Source organism: Armigeres subalbatus, chromosome 1, assembly GCF_024139115.2.
Source record: "Armigeres subalbatus isolate Guangzhou_Male chromosome 1, GZ_Asu_2, whole genome shotgun sequence".
Lineage (NCBI taxonomy): Eukaryota > Metazoa > Arthropoda > Insecta > Diptera > Culicidae > Armigeres > Armigeres subalbatus.
This window is the reverse complement of record NC_085139.1, coordinates 135423402-135443145: the sequence shown is the minus strand read 5'-3', so window position 1 is coordinate 135443145 and position 19744 is coordinate 135423402. Positions and strand designations below refer to the sequence as shown.

At 37.9% G+C, this 19744-nt stretch overlaps 1 protein-coding gene across 3 annotated transcripts in view; it reads left to right on the top strand.

The window, feature by feature from the left end:
- LOC134205162 (LIM and senescent cell antigen-like-containing domain protein 1) overlaps window positions 1-19744 on the top strand; it is a 36721-nt gene that overhangs the window by 4830 nt on the left and 12147 nt on the right. The window contains exon 1 of one of the 3 annotated variants that reach the window (XM_062680151.1): window positions 11231-12267. The exons of the other annotated variants lie outside the window; for them this stretch is intronic. Within the exon in view, the coding sequence (XP_062536135.1) occupies window positions 11705-12267 (563 nt within the window). The 5' untranslated portion in view covers window positions 11231-11704. Of the gene's footprint in view, window positions 1-11230; window positions 12268-19744 lie in introns of those variants that run through there. 3 annotated transcript variants of the gene reach the window in all.

Sequence of the window (19744 nt, the reverse complement as noted above, 5' to 3'; positions counted from 1 at the left end):
GTAGGCAGACCAAGAAGCAGCACGAGGCGTCTGCCAGCTAGTATCTCGTCATCGATACTGCGGTATGGGTTTCATGCTTGGGGTAAAGCACTGCAAACCAAGCGGAACCCGGTAAAGCTGAAAAGTGTGTTCCGGCTGATGGCCATTCCAGTCGCGAGCGCGCATATAAAACGATATCGTCGGAAGCAGTATGCGTTATTACTGGGATGCTATCCATCTGCATCACCATGGGGGAAGACATCGAACCGATAGTCTTCTGCCAACCGGAATCGTCGGAACGACCTCGGCACTCGAACCGCCAACCTGCTGAGGAAAGAAGAAAGCGCTTCGGGTTTGTAAGGCACCGCTAGTGCGGACGTCATCCACCACCGGAACTGTCGAACTACCTCTGTAACATGAAGTCGTCGAAGTCGGTGCAATACGCGAAAGCGTCCCCAGCGCTAGCCACCGGTAGTCGTGGCACCATCAGTGCGGAAGTTTCCTTCACCGGAACTGGTGGACCACCCTCGACGCTGGGGGAGTCAGGAGGATTCGAGTTAGGAAGCTTGTGGCATGACCGCCGAGGGATCGAGTCAGCGTAGCAGTGGATCTCAGCCAGCCAGTCGGCGAACTAGCCTAAGTTAGGGCCGGAATATTTTAGAAGAAGTGCATGAGCACAGATACCCCCCCCCCCTCCAAGATATTCGTAGCATCCCGTGGTCCCGGTGGGTCGAGGCAATAAGTATAAGATACCCGGATCTATCCGGGAGGCTCATTTTTAGCAGGTCGGGCAGGAGCCCATTTCTGTTCGCCTGAGCATTGTGTGGTGCATCAGGTGTCTGTCGTGCAGATTTTTCAATTTTCAATCAACAGAAGCGTCGCGTGATCAATTTTCCAACCTGTGCACCATTTGATTAAAGTTGAATATTTCGAGAATTAAACTCAAACTAAACTTTAACGTGACAGTGCATAAAATCAAAAACTTGAAAATCGTTACGCTTACTATATAATCTGATAGATAAGACTTCTATCTATCTATTCAATGGAACGGCCATTTTTAATTTTAATTATTAAATAAATGAGAGATTTCGTAAAATGAGACGTAATCTTGTTAACCAGAAAATGCGGTCTCAGTCTGAGGAAATAAATAATAAATAACCAGAAAATTGAAATATTTTACCGTGCGCATTTAAGAAAATTTTGAAATAAAATTGTTGTTACCGAGAAACCATAATGATTTATGAATATCTTTATGTAGTAGATGTGTAACCATAATCCACGGAAGACTATGAATAATGAAAATTTTGATTAAATTTGACTAAGAACATATATTATTAATCGATTTGTAAATTGCCATAATATGGTTCCTAATTCTGTGCACATATTTTGAAATGTCCCATATTCTGCGCACAATGTACCTAATTCGGCGCACAATAATAAACACTCAGTTTGGGTAATTTTTTGTCTCATGAAATGGTTTTGAACATTTATACAAATATTTAACTACTTTTGCACGTTTTTAGTACCATATATGTTTCCTAAAGGCTATCTGGCTACAACGTTTTACCGTTCTTTACAAACTATAATATAGGACCTGGCGAATTAGACCCAAACCCAATCGACTCAGCTGCGATGAATTTAGATGATGCCTGTGTGTGCGTGTATGTGTGTATGATGTATGCTTACAAAGATCTTATTCATTTTTCAAGACCATTATCCGATTGCTCGCCATCGCCACAAGTTGCTTTCGACGATCCATGCTAGTGCTATTTTCTCAAATTTCGGAATACCAGTCCGCCCTAGGAAATCTCCGAGTGTCGATTTTTCAGGGAAAACTATTCGTGCTAGTCACGTTATATACACATATTGTTACCCGCTAGCTATCTCCGAAGCTAGGGAAGGGAGACAATTACAGGGTCGTTTACCCTAATAATCTCACACCACACCACTCAAATTCACCCGCAATAGGAGCATACACACGTGTGTTGCGCGACACGTGCCCTCTGGTGTGGCAAGGTGGAAAGGTTGCCAAAAAGTATCGTACAGAACAAGAAATGCTCAAAAGCTTACCGAATCAGAAAACTCTATACCTGACCTCTTCGGGCGAGGCTTGACGACTCCTTTACGAGTCCGGAGAAACGAATGCAATTAAAGAACAGTGGAGAAGAAACCTCAGGGAATGCTTGCTCTGAAGTAATGCTACGTACACAAAGATTTCGGTTTTACATGCTATTTATTGGCCTACATCGGCCTTATCTACTGTGACGTCACTACAACATAGGGGTACTCATCACTTTCTGGTCTCCTCGGGCATCGAGTTTCGGTTGACGATTGCATGCGATTACTGGGCGGTTGGTGGTAGGTAGCTGCTGGCATTCAGGGGTCCGACTTTTCGATGGCCGGGCTGCTTTTCGGTCTGGTTCGTTGTAGTGTTGAGGCTTCGGCACGCCGCACAGAAGGACCAATCTTCAAAAAGACGGTCAAAAACCATTTTTTCAATATGATCCAAATTGATAACTCGAGTCATGGGTTATTAGTAGAATACTTGACGATGATGTAAACATAGTTTTGAGTCATGTTATTCGGGTGGATCTTACCTTTACAGTCAATACAAGTTGAGCATGTTGTCGATTTTTAATTCTGTTAAATCTTGTAACATTTATCTTACTGCTTCATTATGTTGGCCACGACGTATACATCGCCCAAACCTATTATATTTGGCACCATTACAAAGTGTAGCCCTAAAACTAATGAAGCCACGCTCAAACTTTCAAAAATTATTTTTGATCGCGCAGAAAGTACTCGGTCTTTATTGTGTATAAAATTATTATTGTATTATCTTTCAGCTGTATTCATTGGAAAATTCAAAAGGGTACCCATCGGTACCCATCAATGAAATTCACACTGACGCTTCATTTTTTTGTCAGGAATCCAATCCTGAAGAAATTAGGTTCCGCCACCCTCCGCCCGCTCAGTTATTTCGGTTTTACTGACGGTGGTCCTTTCGGTCTTGCCAATCAATTTTGATAAGTGCAGCAACGCACAATTTGTATTCACTTCTCTCTCTACTTCTCATTTGCCCCAATGCAATGGTGTGACATCAGCTTAAAATTGTCTAGGGGTTAGGGTGTAGTTATTACGTGAGCATTTTTTTCTGGGGTTTTCGACTCCCCCTCCCTCATGTAAGATTTCTTTCATACAAATGTTTTTTTATTTACATGGTGCGTAAAAAACGATAGAAGTCACCCCCCTTCCCCCATAAGTGCTTACGTAATATGTGTACGCCCCCCTAGCATCATTTGTTCTTGTCTCACGCATACTTTTGTTAAAGAAATCCCTCGTGATCATTAGTTCTTGCAGGCTCCTGCGCTCTAAGGATTTGAAAATTTAGCTAATTAATGAAAGTAGGATAAACTATCAAGTCATGTTATGTCTAGTCGCAATGGATAATTTCAGAAAAGGATTTTATTTATCCATTACTTTTAATTTTCCAAACTTAATCTGTAAAAATATCATGAGTTTTTCACATGAATCGTAATATCAAGTAAAAACTTACGCCTCTACAGCTTTACTTAGTTTAGGGACGAAACAAAACCTATTCCATATGTTTACTATTTCTAACAATAGAATACATTTTTCGTTAGCACTGCGGTGAGGCGGCTGAAATCGGTAATTTAATACCTGTGGAAATGCTCATATAAAGAGAACTCAACATTGGCGGCGCCAGACATTGATATTTGATGGGGCACCACTTGGTGCAAGCACGTTGTCTTAGAGAACTATAGCGTGCTTGCGACGACTGGTGCCCCACCTCTCGCTCCGAAAGTTGTACTTTAGCTTACGGGTCATTGAGGGAAGAGAAGATGAACCATCTATTCAATGAAAAATCACAATATGTGGCCTGCTAGACCATTTTATTCACTTCTAACATTTATGACCGTCTTTTTTGGAATTGGTCCCACTGTGCGCCGTGGTACAGCGAGGGCCACGGAATGCTTACTGGTTCGCCTCCGGTATCTTCGTGGGCTGCTCTCACCGTAGAAGGGATGTGCGGTTCGTTCCTTAGCCTCCGTCGGTTGCTTGCCGTTGGTGGCGACTCGATGATAGTCTGTAGAGGTCGGAATGTGGCTTCGGACAGCTTCCGGGACGAGGTAATCGAACCGTTCCTTGGTTCGGCAGAAGACGAAGGTGCTTGCGGTGTGACACCGAAGTAGATGAATGGCCACGAGATCGACGCACGTTTGGCTCACAGCGATGGCGGATTAGTCGGCCGGCCTTGGGCCACCGGGTTGACAAAATGGCCGCTAGCAGGGCGAAGGAAGACCCAACGTCTGTCACAGACCTCGATTCGACGAACGGGAAACACGTGCACTGCTACAGAAGGCCACCGAACTCCGTATTACTCTGCCAAGCACAAAGAAAAAGAAAAGGCCCCTATACGGACCTGCTGCCATAATTAATACCCCCGTGACGTCACATTTGTATCACTTGTACATCGAGTATAGCTAGACAAACAACATTACCTTTTCCTTTTTGAGTTTGATGGTTTTGCCTTTCTCGTACAACTAAGTTGTACCGAAAGGCTATCATTTCACTCCAAATTCGAACTTTTGATAGAAGTCCCGGAGACCCATAGTGTTATATACCATTCGACTCAGCTCGATGAGCTGAACAAATGTCTGTCTGTCCGTGTGTGCGTGTGTGTGTGTGTATGTGTGTGCGTGTGTGTGTGCACAAAATGCCATAAAAACATTAGCCAAATTTTCACATAGAAACTCTTAATCGATTTTCTTGCAACAAGTTGCATCCGACAGAGACTAAAACGCTGTTGATCACTATTGAATTTCATAATAATTGCAAATTGCAAAAAATAGATAATATTAAAATAGTGATGAGACATAGTCACATAGAACAATAATGTGTTATGAAAAATGCCTTGCATCTATGAATATTTTTAAAGTTTATCCGTGGCTTGCTTCCAATAAGAGTTTCATCGTACTATAAAGATGCTCGTGTTGCACGCATTTAGGCGTAAGTATGCTCTTCGTTGAGTTTCATAGTACTATGAAATTGTCCGAAAGTCAAAATTCGAACATAGGAAATTCGAGAAACTTTTGGCAGCGCCATCTGTCGTCTACTAGTGTAAATTTTCTATCATAACATTAGACGGTGTAACTGTTTTGCCTTTCTTGTACATCATCGAGGTGTAAGCGGAAAGGCTATATTTATTACCTTTTTCCGCGAGAAAGGCGCCATCACCGCTAGGTGGATTAATCTGGGTTTTTTATAACAAATGAATCTCTTATCACAATTGTGGTCAAACGTACTCTATAGAAAGAACAATATAATGCTTAGCAATGGCTGCCACATAGAAACACTGCTTTTTGTAACTAACCGTACAACAATAGCTTTAATCTTTCCCGTACTATTGCTATTTTGTCGAACTAGCACTTTTAACTTTCGACCACTAACTTTCTGAACAGCACTACTAGAGAAATCTTCTTTACTAAACTGTGTCAATTTTTCAATTTACTTTTACTTTTCCGACGCGCACTACTATTCCCGTATGAGGTTGGGGACAGACTAGCCTGATTCGGGATAAAGCTGAGCTTTTTAATATCAAGGAAAGTACGAGAGAACAACGAAATATGCCGAAATCGGCGTTATTCTACCATTCTGGCATCCCTTCTCTCATGCGACAACGGAGAGCAAGTGAACGAAATGGGTGAGCATTCTACTTTATTATGCTCACGCTCAAACCGCTGTGCATAAATTTGTGAGTGACGTGTGTGGTACACGGACAGATAAATCAACCCAAACTTTGAGTTCAATATACGCACTATTGAGAATATCGCAGAAAAAATTTACCCAAATTTGGGTAGTTTTCCCTTTCTTTCCCATGATTGCTATCAAAACTAGAGCAAGATGCAAACACCTCACCGAGGTTGCTCAGCCCAATAACCCAAATTTGAGTAAATTCAATATTCTCTATTTTGGGTTGATCAAGGTCCGCTTTGGATAAATTAAACTCAGCTTTGGGTAAATTGTTTACATGGGATTAAAGGCAAACTACCTAGTGCCAGAAAAGTCATTTTACTCAAATTTGGGTTATTGGCCCAAACCACGGTTTTGAGTGCAAACAACCTACTTTTGGGTAGTTTTGGTTTTCAGTGTACTCATTTCGGTATTCACCATCTCATATTGGTGAGATGTTTTGTCTCCCTAATACGAGATAGATACATTACATGGTGGGCTTGATGGACGGGAAACTAATGCTTGCGGAGGAGCTGCAATCAACATTTGTAGCCGCAGGTTACAATATACACCCAATATTTTTTTACACGTTTGGTATTTTTTATTTTCCCAGTTAACGTGATCTTTCACAGCTTTTTAAATACCACCATTTTTCTTTGGTTTTTTGTGATTTTTTTCTTGGGGTTAACTCATAGTTTCATTAACGCTGAACGTCTTAATAGACTAAAACCCACCCGTGTAAAAAATAATTGGGTGTAGTTTAGATACCTCGAAGTTTAAAAAACGCTTAGTGGAGCTGTGGGGCCAAGGACGAGTAGCAGATATTCCTTGTCTCTTCCCGGATAATCTATCTTCGCATTTTTAGCTCTTCTTATTTCAATACTTCTTCAGCTCCTTTGCGGTTTGATGGGTCTATATACGATTCGAAACTGAAGCTACATTCACTAGATTATGGAAAAATGAAAACTATTCTAGAGAAACGGTCCAATAACTTTATTAAAATAGCTCTCCACAACGCAAGGAGTTTAACTAGCAACATTGAAAACTATCGTTCTTTGGTTGTTAATTCAAAATTAGATGTTCTATCTGTTGTAGAAACATGGCTCAAACCTTCAAATACGAGCATATCAGTTGAACTTGAGGGATACAAAATTATTAGATCTGATCGCGATAATAAGAACAAATCAAGAGCCTTTTATGTGAGAAAAAATCTCAAATTCTCTGTTATCACTAAATCTGGAAAAGAAAGCGAAATTGAATACTTGTTTATCAAATTAAAACAGGCCAACTTAGTCTGTGGAGTCGTCTATAAACCTCCAGACGTGGCAGTTGCTAAACTAGATACAGTTTTCTGCATTGTTTCTGAAATTGTTTCTACAGAACCCAATATTTTGGTTACAGGCGATTTCAACATCAATTTGATGATGGAGAACTCTAACAAGACATTAAAACTAATTGATCATTTAAGCGCATTATCCTTTAAACTGATTCCAACTCATTCAACTTGTCATAGGCCCGGTTCTGCATCCACCATTGATTTATTCACAAGTAATTGCACAGAGAACATGAAGAACGTTTATCAGTCATCAGTGGGAGGAATTAGCGATCATGATTTTATTTGCATTGATTACAAATTCAAGCTTCCTAAACCTGGTGCCAATGTATACTGGACACGTGAATATCACAAAATTAATCAATCGACTTTTCTGTCTGATTTACGTAGCGTAAATTTTGATGGTGTGTTCAATTGTGGGGATTAATGGAAAACTAAAATGTTTCAATGATGTATTCTTTACCATTCTTGATAAGCATGCTCCGCTCAAGAAAAAACGATTAAAGATCCAAGTACTCCTTGGATCAACACTCACATCCATCGATTGATTAAAAATCGTTTCTAGGCGTATGAATGTTGGAAACGCAATAAAGGGAATCAGCGTAAATGGAAAAATTTCACTTGTCTTCGTAATTTAACAAACCAAGAGGTCAATCGTACAAAACGTCAATATTTTACCTCACAGTTAAGAGCTGACCTTCCTGCTAAGCAACTTTGGAAGAACATTAAACGATTAGGCTTAAAACAAACAAACACTTGTATGGGTGGAGGGGATGTAAGTGCTGATACTCTGAACTCATTCTTTGTTGCTCATTACACTCCACTTTCATTCAATCAAAATGACGACGTTGCAACACACCCGAATTTCTCATTTAGGTGTGTTACAAATGACGAAATACTTAGTGAGTTTGTTAAATCTTCTTGTGATGCTGTTGGCAATGATTCAATTCCACTACAAGTTTTAAAAAGGTCTTTAAGTGTTACTCTCTCATACATTCGGGATATCTTTAATTGTTGTATCACTTCCTCAGATTACCCACTTGATTGGAAAATCGCAAAAGTAATCCCAATAGGTAAGATTGACCACCCAGTTACTGAAAGAGACTATCGTCCGATCAGTATTCTTTGTGCCCTCTCAAAAATATTCGAATCACTACTCTCTCAGCAACTGAATGACTACTTGACACACAATGATCTGTTATGTCCATTCCAGTCTGGATATAGGAAATCATGCAGCACCGTAACCGCGCTTATTAAAATAGAAAATGACATTAGAGAAGCGTTAGACAAGAAGATGGTCACTTTACTGGTTCTTCTTGATTTTAGTAAAGCATTCGATTCTATTGATCATAGACAATTGTGTAACAAGTTAAAATATAACTTCTATTTAGATCAATTCTCCATAAAATTAATTCAGTCATATTTGTCCAACCGATTGCAATACGTTGACTTCAACAACCAACAATCTGAACTAATTCCTGTTCTAAGCCTCAAGGTTCAATTCTCGGACCGTTACTTTTCTCAATGTATTTACATAAATGATCTTCCATTGAATCTGTCACATTGTAGATTTTACCTGTATGCAGATGACTGTCAATTATACATAACTAGAGTCCCTGGCACAATATCTGAAATGGTTAATCGAATGGACTCTGACATTCAGAGTATATTGCTATGGTGCGAGCAAAACGGCCTGATTCTTAACGGAGGAAAAACCCAAACGATTATTTTTCACACAAAACGTGCCGTTTTGTCGAATGTACCATCAGTTAGAGTGGGAAACGATATAATTGAATATTCTAATGTCGTCAAAAATCTCGGTTTAAGGTCACTCCTGACGGAATCCAATTTTCAAAGTACTCGCGTTTTCAAGGGCACACCAATCGATACGGAAGCAACGCACAACTGTTATTTTTATTTTTTCAGCTTTGCTGCGTCGCAGCATGCGTGAAAAAATAAAAATGACAGTTGTGTGTTGCTTCCGTATCTAATGGTGTGCCCTTGAAAACGCGAGTACTTTGAAAATTGGATTCCGTCAGGAGTGACCTTAATGATGGATACTAACTTGAACTGGTCACCTCAGGTTAATGCCGTGTGCAGTAAAATTTATAATGCCTTACACTCGCTTGTATTATTGAGACGGTGTACTCCCCAACATATCCGGATTCAACTGGTCAGGTCTCTTTTAGTTCCACTGTTTGATTATGGTGATATTTTGTTTGGCCTTGTAACTAAAAAAAACACGAAAAAACTAAACCAAGTATTCAACGCTGCTACACGATATGCTTTTAATCTGAAAAAGTTTGATCATTTATCCAATTATAGAAAGGCTATTCTTGGAACTGATTTTACAAATCATTTAAAGTTTAGAACCTGTATCCAAACATTCAAAATTATTAACAACTCTCCAATTTATCTTCGAGATTTTTTTAGATATACTCGTTCTTCGCGAGGTTCGTTACTTATCGTTCCTAGATGTTTCAAAAAACAGTTTAAGAGACTCCTTCCGCCTACGAGCTATAAGAATTTGGAACGATTTACCTAGGAATCATAGGTGCGAAAGAAGTTTTTCTTTATTTAAGCGGAATCTAAATATCTTATTCAGTATGTAGTTATTGGTATTAGATGTTGCATAGTAGCATAAGCATTGAAAATCAATATGTGATTATTTATGTTGCTATATGGTAATTGTTAATAAATAAATAAATAAATAAATAAATAAATAAATAAATAAATAAATAAACGACATGTATTTCAGCATTTTGGATTATGTTTCTTTGCCAAAACAGTTGCTACGCCCAATTCGGGTTGACAGGCCAGGCTTATTGTACCTATCCATTCCGCGCGCAATTAGGAACAGAAAGTAAATTTTTTGCCATATTCTGCGCAACATAAATTGCTTTCTATAAGATAGAGATTACACTCTGAGAGCCGATTTTCGTCATATTGAAGAAACAAATGCGTGGCTGGCGACGTGCAGCCATGGACTGAGTTGAATGGAGAAGACTTTTATTTACTGCACAGGCCACTCCGGCCTTAGTCTGAGAAATAGTAAATAATAATATGGAACGGTTTTAATGAAGGAAGAAGATAGAAAAAAAGAAGGAAAATAAAAGAAAAAATAGAAAGAAGGCTGCAGACAGAATAAAGATAAAATACAAAAAAATGAAAAAAATTAAGGAAAGAGAACAAAATAAACTAAGGAATGAAGAAAAATAAAAGTAGAAAGCTGAAAGTAAAAAAGCGAAAGAAGATAGATAAAAAATGAAGAAGGAATATAGAGAAGGCGAAAGAATGAAGGAAAAGATAAGAAGTAAAAAAGAAAAGGAAGAAATAAGGAAGGAAGGAGAAATAAAAACGGAGCAGGAAGAATAAAGAAGAAGAAAAACGGAGAAGGAAGAAAAAAGTAGAACAAAATGAATTATTTTTTTAGTTAATTAATTAATTTTTAAGAGCAAATATGATGAAAAGATACCTATTATAGGTTCCTTTTTTTATTACTTGGGGTAAAAGCTTTGAATGGCTCTGTTATGCAAATATTCATATTTTAGAAAAATAGCTACTTCATCTAAGCAACTTATTGGGAATGAGGAATGTTAAGCTTATTTTCGGTTCGGTTTGGGAAACTTTTCTCGATCTTACATCATTTAAAACTTCCAGATTATCAACATGTAAGTAAATCACATGATATACGAATGCAAGTATGGTACCATGATTGATACAGTCCAAACCCTCTCAGTTTTAAAACGATGTCGTCTCGCAATACTCCTCTCTACATGCAAAGCAAAATCCGTTATTGTCAATAAAATCACGTTTTAGCATTCCTACGAGTATGCTTTGCTTTGAGACGAAGTAAAGTGAAAAAGTCTGTCGTTCGTCCTATGCTTATGGAAGAAAGTGCAATGGAGCATTCGGTAAAGAGTAAAGCAGAATAAATAAATTCAGCAGAAATGTACCGAGAGATAGAAGAAGATCGTGTACTGATTACCTTATTTGTCTAAACTTGATTTTTTTTTACCGGTCCGCAGTTCTTCGATTGATTTGGTCGATGTTCTTCTGTGTTGCTTATTACTTTTTTGAGACATGAGAGCCAGCATTGATTATGCAGCTCTCTGAGGTGGAAAAATCCGTCAACGAATAATATCTGATTCCAGTCGTTAGTGGAATTCGTTGTGGTTAGCATCGTTTTGCGAGAGCTTCCTAATCAGTCCCAGAAAGATTATTTGTTTTCTTTGATATACGGATAACATATCAAAGTTGATAACATTTTATTGTAATTTGTACTCGCTAAGAACAGGTTTCTCACGAAGTGTTAATGCGTAGATTGAAGACGTTTAGGTGGACTATAAGTTTATTCGCGCTTCTTTTTAAATTTATTACAGAATAAAATACGTTCGTCAATTTTATCCAACGGAAAATAATACACACATATATCAGACCAGATATTGATTAATTACTTGTCAATGATAACGTAAAGTGTTGTAGCTTAATTAACATATCATAAGACAGTGAAAAGAGAATGATGATATGTAATTATTGATTACCTCATCATTAAAATAAGTGCATTCTCGAAATTATTGTGCTAGTAGAATATAGAGTGCTAATTTATTGGTTACACGAAGAAGAATATTTATAAATATGAGTGGATTACAGTTGAAGCCTATTGCAAACTCCAATCTATACAAACGGCGCACCACTTCTAAGGAAAATCTTCTGCATGGCTCATCCATGTCTTCGACTGCTGAGAGTCAATACACAGCCAATGCAGATGCCTACGGTAACGTCTCGGCCATAGAACGCGCTGCTCAGGCTCAAGCTATTCAAGGGGGTCAGCTAAACGAAAGGCTTTATCAAAACACACCGGATCCGATAAGAAATGCACACCACTACGAGAATGACGTTGGCAGAGTTTCATATGGTGCAAATACGCGACCCAGTCATCCTCATCAACGATTCGCTGGTGACGCTAGCAGAGAATTCAGTGCGCAACAGTTTATTGGTGGTTCCGGCACTACTAATATAATTCGGGATTTGAAAAGTTTGAATCTGAACACAGTGCAACAGTCACCGACGATTAATCATTCCGCTGCAACTGGGCACAGTGAACAAATCTTGAGAGCATCGAACGTGAAGACGGCAGTACCTCCTCGAAGAATGGAATTTACGGAACAGGCTGGTAGATCGAACACGCAAGTTGTTGGGTTAGTAACTATACTCAAATACATATCGATAAAAAGTTCGAAACGTTGCGTCGAGTGTTTCAACTATTTTCGAAGGTGAAGGTGAAGGCAAGATTTATTAGATAATATTAAAAGAAATAATTACTTACATCGGAAAACATTGATTGCAACTGATTGTTTGAACTTTTACGTCTGAATGCAAATGCACTCTTTCTACATAACAGAAGCATTGGAAGCATATATCTTCTTTGAACTACAATCCACCACTTTGTCATCGAAACTAGGGTGTGTACAGAGTGCTTTATTAGACTGATTCAAATTTTATGACGATTGGGTTGTAATTTGACTACACATAATTTGTCATTACGCGAAATTTGTGATTTCTGTGAAATACACTATCCCATAAAATATCATACTCCACTCAACTTTTGAAAAATTAGATCGTTCCATAAACCTTACCCTAACCTAGTAGTAGGGTTAGGCGGGGCAAGATGGGTCAGGGCAACATATTTTCCATTGCTGATTTAATCATTTTAAGGAAAGTTTGAGCATAATGATGTTAATTTGTTAATTAAAAATGTATATTTTTTGTCTTTAAGGAAGCAAAACACGGACGGCTTGTTTTCATAAGAAATTGCAGACATTTTTAAGTGTAGTACCATTTTTTAATCCAAAGGTTTAAAATCCGTTTCTATTGAATAAAATCATTGGCATTGAACTTATCTATCTGTGTGTAATTTATTATCTATATACACAAAAATGTATTTCTGTCTGTCTGAACCTTATACACTCGGAAACTACTGAACCGATTTGTATGTAATTTGATTTGTAATTTGTATGCAGAGGTTTTTGGGGCTGGGGAAGGTTCTAAAGATGGTTTGAGACCCCTCCCCGCTTTGGAAAGGGGGGCTCCCATACAAATTAAACACCAATTTCTTCATAAGTCGAGATCTAATCAAGGAATAAATCAATTTTAAGCGAAACGAAATTCGTCGAGTCTTCCAGGAGACCGGGAGAATTTTTTGAATTTAGTATTAGCATTAGCATTGAGCAATTCGCATTAATTCGTAGTAGTTGTTGGTACAAGTCTGGACTATTGTATGAGAGTAGCATCACTTTCATCCGGTACCACAGATATTGAGTTAGGACTAACCACCATCTCTTAGAAGGAAGCAATGCCCTCTCCAATAGTCGAGATCTGTCCTGGCCACGTCTTTGCGAATGCTGAGGAAGGGGAAGGATGGCTTGTTGGACACTTACTTAAGAAAGATGCAAATAACTGTACGAGAGTGTTTCCCAACCGGTGGTCCACGACCCCCTAGGGGGCCGCGAGACCGTACCAAGGGGGCCGTGAGACCTTTGCAAAGAATTCACCCTTTTTGAGGTTTGACTATCATGAACACGTTTTCATGGTTTAATTATATTTTTTTTGAACAAATGTCTATTTATTAGGTTTACTCACGATCAGGAGAATTAAAAGAAGAGTTTCTTTTCTGTAGTGATTCGAAAGCTACAGCCGAAGACAAAGACATTCTGCAATAAATACCTTTTTGAATCTGATAGCAAACAGTGGATAAAAGTTTTGGGATCTCGTACTGATGGTGGATCATGCTTGGATCAAAATATTTTTTTTTCAAAGTCCCAAAACAGTCGATTTAAAAAAAAAATTCTTAAAGTTCCATGCATTTTGAGTCCTTTGTCATCAAAAAACAAAAAAAAAACTTCCCCCTTGTAAGAAAAAATAAAGTTTTGATTAATTTTGAGCACCCCTAAATCATGTCCGATTTAGCTCAAATTTTACATAGAAGAGATATTATTGGCTACGAAAACGTTTGCGTATCTTCCGGTGTTGAAATTCGATGAAAAAAATTTCATCATCTGAAAAACATGTACCGCGTAAAAATAAACCTCAGTGTAAAAAACATTGCCTAGCAATCTGATAATTTTCTCCGTAAATCTGATCTCAAAAATTTTCAAATTTACAAAAATCTGTGAGCACCCCTAAATCATGTCCGATGGAACTCAAATTTTGTATAGGGGCATATTTTAGGGCCTAGGAAATGTTTGCGTAACGTCCGGTTTTTAAATTCGAAAAATTGTTTTTGTCATAAGATTTTTTTTCGAAGTCCCAAAACAGTCGATTTCTATCAAAAAAAATCTGAAAGTTTCATGCATTTTGAGTCCTTTGGCATCAAAAAACAAAAAAGTTATTTCCCCCTTGTGAGAAAAAAAAGTTTTTATTATTTTGAGCACCTCTAAATCATGTCAGATTAAGCTCAAATTTAACATAGGGGGATCTTTACGTCATGCCCGCATACAAATTTTCCGTTCTTTGTACAGTTACAAATATATCATGGACATAGTTGATATCGTTACCCATTAACATTAAGTTCTTCGAACAATACATATTTATGGTAAAACAATTATCTCAACCTTAATAAATGAAGTTTACGGTCTACGAACCATAATCAATATAATACTGATACAATCTTTCCCCTGAAAATGTATGAAGAAAATCCTTTTCTCTTACGGTTAACATTCTTAACAACCCGTTGCTCATACAGTCCGGTCTACGGAAACCATAGTCACTACACAGAAAAAAATAAAACTATACAAACAAATGTAATGTGCTTTCTATCTGAAAAGTGGCTTATTTTCTTTAAAATGAGAGTAAAAATCGTCTCCTTAAAATGTTTGTATTTTATGTAAAAGTATTTTGTTTCGAGGCTGTGTGTAAAATTAAAAGTACGCGCTTTCGTCACAGAAGTTTAAGAAATGTTAAATCACCTTACGTAAACAACACATAGCCGGTGCTGTGACACCAAACGATGGAAAGAGAAAACAAATGTTTGTGTTTTTCTTCACTCACAAACAGTTTGTTTTCGTCTTTTAGAATCCCCAATCGAATAGAAGTAGTGCAGCGAGTGCAGCCGACGCAAATCGCGCTATGGTCAAGGATTTTGTGGTAAGTAACACTTTAATTAAAGCTTTAATACATTAAAAAAGCGTCACTTGAGATGTAATTTTTTTAAATATTATGGAAGTTATCCAGACATTACTATTTATTTACAGCATCTTTCCGACTCTTCTAGGTATTTTTCCGGCGCAGCAAACTTCACCCGATATGGCGATGGCGAAATCAAGCCCCCAGCTGTCCTGCAGTGGCCACCTAATCAGCATTGTCTTCAAACAACATATCGGGAATAATCTATGGAAAACTGGAGTTGATCGAAGTATTCTCACCCAAATAAATAAATAAATTATGTTAATGTGAAATAAAAACTAACAATTATCAATAACAAGAATCCATAAATTTTCCCTATTTTATTCTTTAATGGTTTGACAGTATTAAAAAACTATAAATGAAACATACTTTTTATCAATTTAAAAGTATTCGTACTTTTATTTTTCATAGTTTCTATTTGACAGTTCTACAATTGATTTTTAAAAGTTCAAACTTTCAATTTCATATATGAAAACCTTACCGATTATGAATCGAAAGTTGACGAACTTTTATTTTAATGATCCGCGACTCTCTACGAAAAAGAACCAACGAAACTTTTTATTTTAACCAACGGTTTTTTTAATTCGATTAACGTTATTTTTTTGTGTGTATGGTCAAAACGTTATCAGACTACAGTACGGTTATGGTTAAGTACCATTATCATTATGGCTCAAGCTGGAACGTATACCGTTCCAATAATGCTATCATTTGGATTTATGCGGGTGTTTACCTTAAAACAAATGTGGTTCTCATCCACCACACTTTTTACGTAAGAGTGACCTGAATGGCATGTAACCTGAACAAAATTTAGCTTCGGTGAGTTACGTGATTTATCAGGTAAATCTGACTGGATTTTTCATTACTAATGACGTGAAGTTTGAAAGTAGTTACGTGTTTGATCAGGTGAACCTTATGTGATTTCTACGTAATGGTTACGTGAACTTCTGGTGAACGCTACGAGATATCAGGTAACCACTATATGCTTTGAAATATGTTGCAAAATTGTTTTGTTTTAAATGAATGCAAAATAAGTTAGTAACTGCCCGCAGCCGTAAATAGGAGACCTCTTCGCGTTGCTGATGCGCTTGATGCGTTGAAAAAGCATTTGATGCAGAATGATGTCTTTATTATTAGACAAGGAATGACACTGACCCTGTTGGAGAACAAAACAAAGTTACTGACGAATGTCGAATGAAATTTATCAGATTTGGTCAGAAATGTTGAAACTAGATTCTATCTCAAAAATTGCTGCTATTTCCGATGTTGAACCAATCCCTTTGACGTTGAAACCTGAAAGATTTTTTTTATATTAACGCTACCGAAAAACTGTAATTCTAAACTTCATGTAGCTCAAGCTTCTTCCATATCACTTTTCTACGAATCTTCTAAATTTCATGCGACTTCCGTTGATATTTTTTCCAAGGAGAGAACTGCAGGTTTGGAAATTTCTCGCCTAGTTGCACTTAAAATATCCCAGAGAAGTCGAGACAATTTTCAATCCGAAAATTGTCTAGGCTGGCACAGGAAATCGAACCCAGCCACCCTCAGCATGGTCTTGCTTTGTAGTCGCACGTTTTACCGCACGGCTATAAAGGGCCCCGATGATAACCACGTCACGTCTGCAATCACACTATTTAAGTTGTTTACGAGTACATACAAACATATTCACCAAGATTTTTAGTAAAAGTTACGTGAATTTCAGGTGAACATTACTGACGTCGCGTAACAATCGTCGTTCGTTCAAGACAAATCAGTTACGTGATTTTTCACGTGAATACGACGTGATGATTAATTAGAGTGGATATTTTTGGCTACGAAAACGTTTGCGTTTCGTCCGGTGTTAAAATTCAATGAAAAAAAAATTTCATCGTCTGAAAAAAAAAGCCCAAAGTCCCAAAAATGTTCTAAGAGAAAAAATCGTCCCAAAAATGATCTAAGAGAAAAAATCAATGTTCAAGTCGGGTGGTTTAATCTAAAAAAATTTTTTTTGAGGTAACGTCAGATCTCTCTGGCATCTGGATTTTCGAATTTTCCTGGGTAAAAATTTCAAAACATTGATGAATTTTAGGCACCCCTAAACCATGTCCGATTGAGCTCAAATTTTGCATAGGGTCATATTTTGGGGTAATGAAACTTGTTAGCAATGTCGTTTTTTGAAATTAGATGACAATTTTTTCCCATACATTCCATTGGCACCGTAATGCATGATTGACCAATATGTCCTTGTTTGTAAGGCACTTCTGTAACAATTACAAAAATACTTTTATCATAATTGTGAATCAAATCTGAAGCTTTCAACACATGTTTGTACGAAAAACTATGCAAATAAATAAATGCAGATCACGAGGTTCTTTTTTCTACACTGCCGTTTTGTTGTTTATCAAAAGGCAATATTATTAACGTTTTTGAATTGAGGGATGAACTCAGCTTTCTTGGAAAACCTGGATAGACATTTTATTACTTGTTAAACTCAATGAAGAAGTATGGCAGAAACGCAAAAAAACAATCTGATTCAGTTCAGAGACAATTTGAACCGTTTGTTTGAGAAACTGCAAATGTAACATTTTTGGCCAAAATGAGATTTTTATATATTCTGAATCTTCGTCTAAAAATACGTATCCTGACAAAAAAATATTTTTTTTTGTTCAAAGCGCAAAGTAAGTGTTGGAAATATTAAAATGTTTGATGAACTGTGCATTTGGATTGAGAAAGGGTTGACTAATTTAGATGCAAATTTCAAATTGGAAATTAATGCTCATTTTCACTCACTGAAGCAGCGATAATTTCCCGAGCTGCTTCAAGAAGATGCTTCCTTAGTTCGCAGTCCCTTTTTGTTTACATTGGACGTGGCCAGGGTAGAAATATTTCACAGTCAATGCAGTGAAAAACATGGATCTCAGTATAATCTGCAGTCGCCTTCATCGCCGCCGTGGTGAGTGCGACTGGGTGCAGCCGAAAAATCACTTCCAACACCGACAGTTCAATTTCACATTCAGCCACTCACAAGTCGCTCTGACAGGCTGCTCAGTTCGCGCCGTACCGTATGACTGTGAGTGGCCCATTTAAACGCGTGGTGAATTTTTTCAATTTGGTGGGTGAATGTGTACATTTTGCTGTGGTAAATTTCATCTTCGCGGCGCAGTGGGTGATGTGAGTTCTGTTGTTTATTATCAATTCAGTGCAAACCCGAATTATAGCCGATAACGAAGTTGGATTTTTCTCACAATCCATACGTTAAACCTAACTTCGGAAGTGGTGCGCTGTTTTCATTTTGTGATGTGCTATACAGCGCACCACTTCCGAAATTAGGTTTAACGTATGGATTGTGAGAAAAATCCAATTTCGATAGCGGCTATAATTCGATTTTCTACTGAATTTATAATACTTTTCTGCCTCTCCGGGAATGTGAGGTTGATTTCAAAGCAGGAAGAAAATAAAAACATGATATAAAAAAACATCACCTTCATCCAGTGCTGCCGAAAATTTACAACCCTGGACGTGGCTAGCCTTCCCAATGAAATCCAGAATGAATATTTGGATTTAGAATTTTTGGCGTAATGGTTCGTCCTGTCGTGATTTATTCATTGAAAAAAATAGTAATTTTTTGTGGAATATACGAAGCTTACTCCATATCGAAGCGACAAGCTTTCAATGAATCACTTTGAGCGTGCTTACAGCGGCACACTAGAAGTTAACTTTCTGAAATCAGTATGGCGAAATGCATCTAAGGTTCGATTTCTCAAAATTAAGCACCTTCATCGAAAAAATATTTGGTAAGCGTAGTAGCGGACACCTTCCCACATAACCGGTACCAAATATTTTTTCATGAAAAGTTCCTAATTTTGAGAAAACCCGCATTCGATGTTTTTCGCCATACAAATTTCTGGCGGTTAACTCATGCTGGCTATTTTACTATACTATAGCGCCTGGGGGCCCTCCTTAGCCGTGCGGTAAGATGCGCGACTACAAAGCAATACCATGCTGAGGGTGGCTGGGTTCGATTCCTGATGCCGGTCTAGACAATTTTCGGATTGGAAATTGTCTCGACTTCCCTGGGCATAAAAGTATCATCGTGTTACGAATGCAGAAATGGTAACTTGGCTTAGAAACCTTGCAGTTAATAACTGTGGAAGTGCTTAATGAACACTAAGCGGCGAGGCGGCTCTGTCCCAGTGAGGGATGTAATGCCAATGAAGAAAAAGAAGATAGCGCCTGGATGCGGCAGCGGCGGGTAGAAAATCAGCCAGTGCCAATAATTCATTATTACGAACCGTATGCCATATCAGCGTTCCAAGCTTTGGAGATTTTAATACCGTTGGCTTTTGCTTATTTATGCGAGAGTGGATTTTCAACACATCTTCAGTCGAAGACCAAAGCGAGAAGCAGATAGAAACTTTAATTACACTTTGAGATCGGTTTTATTAGACACCATAGGCGGTGAAAGATATTTCATGAAAATCATTGTCGTTTGCGGTGTTACTACCGAGATGGATA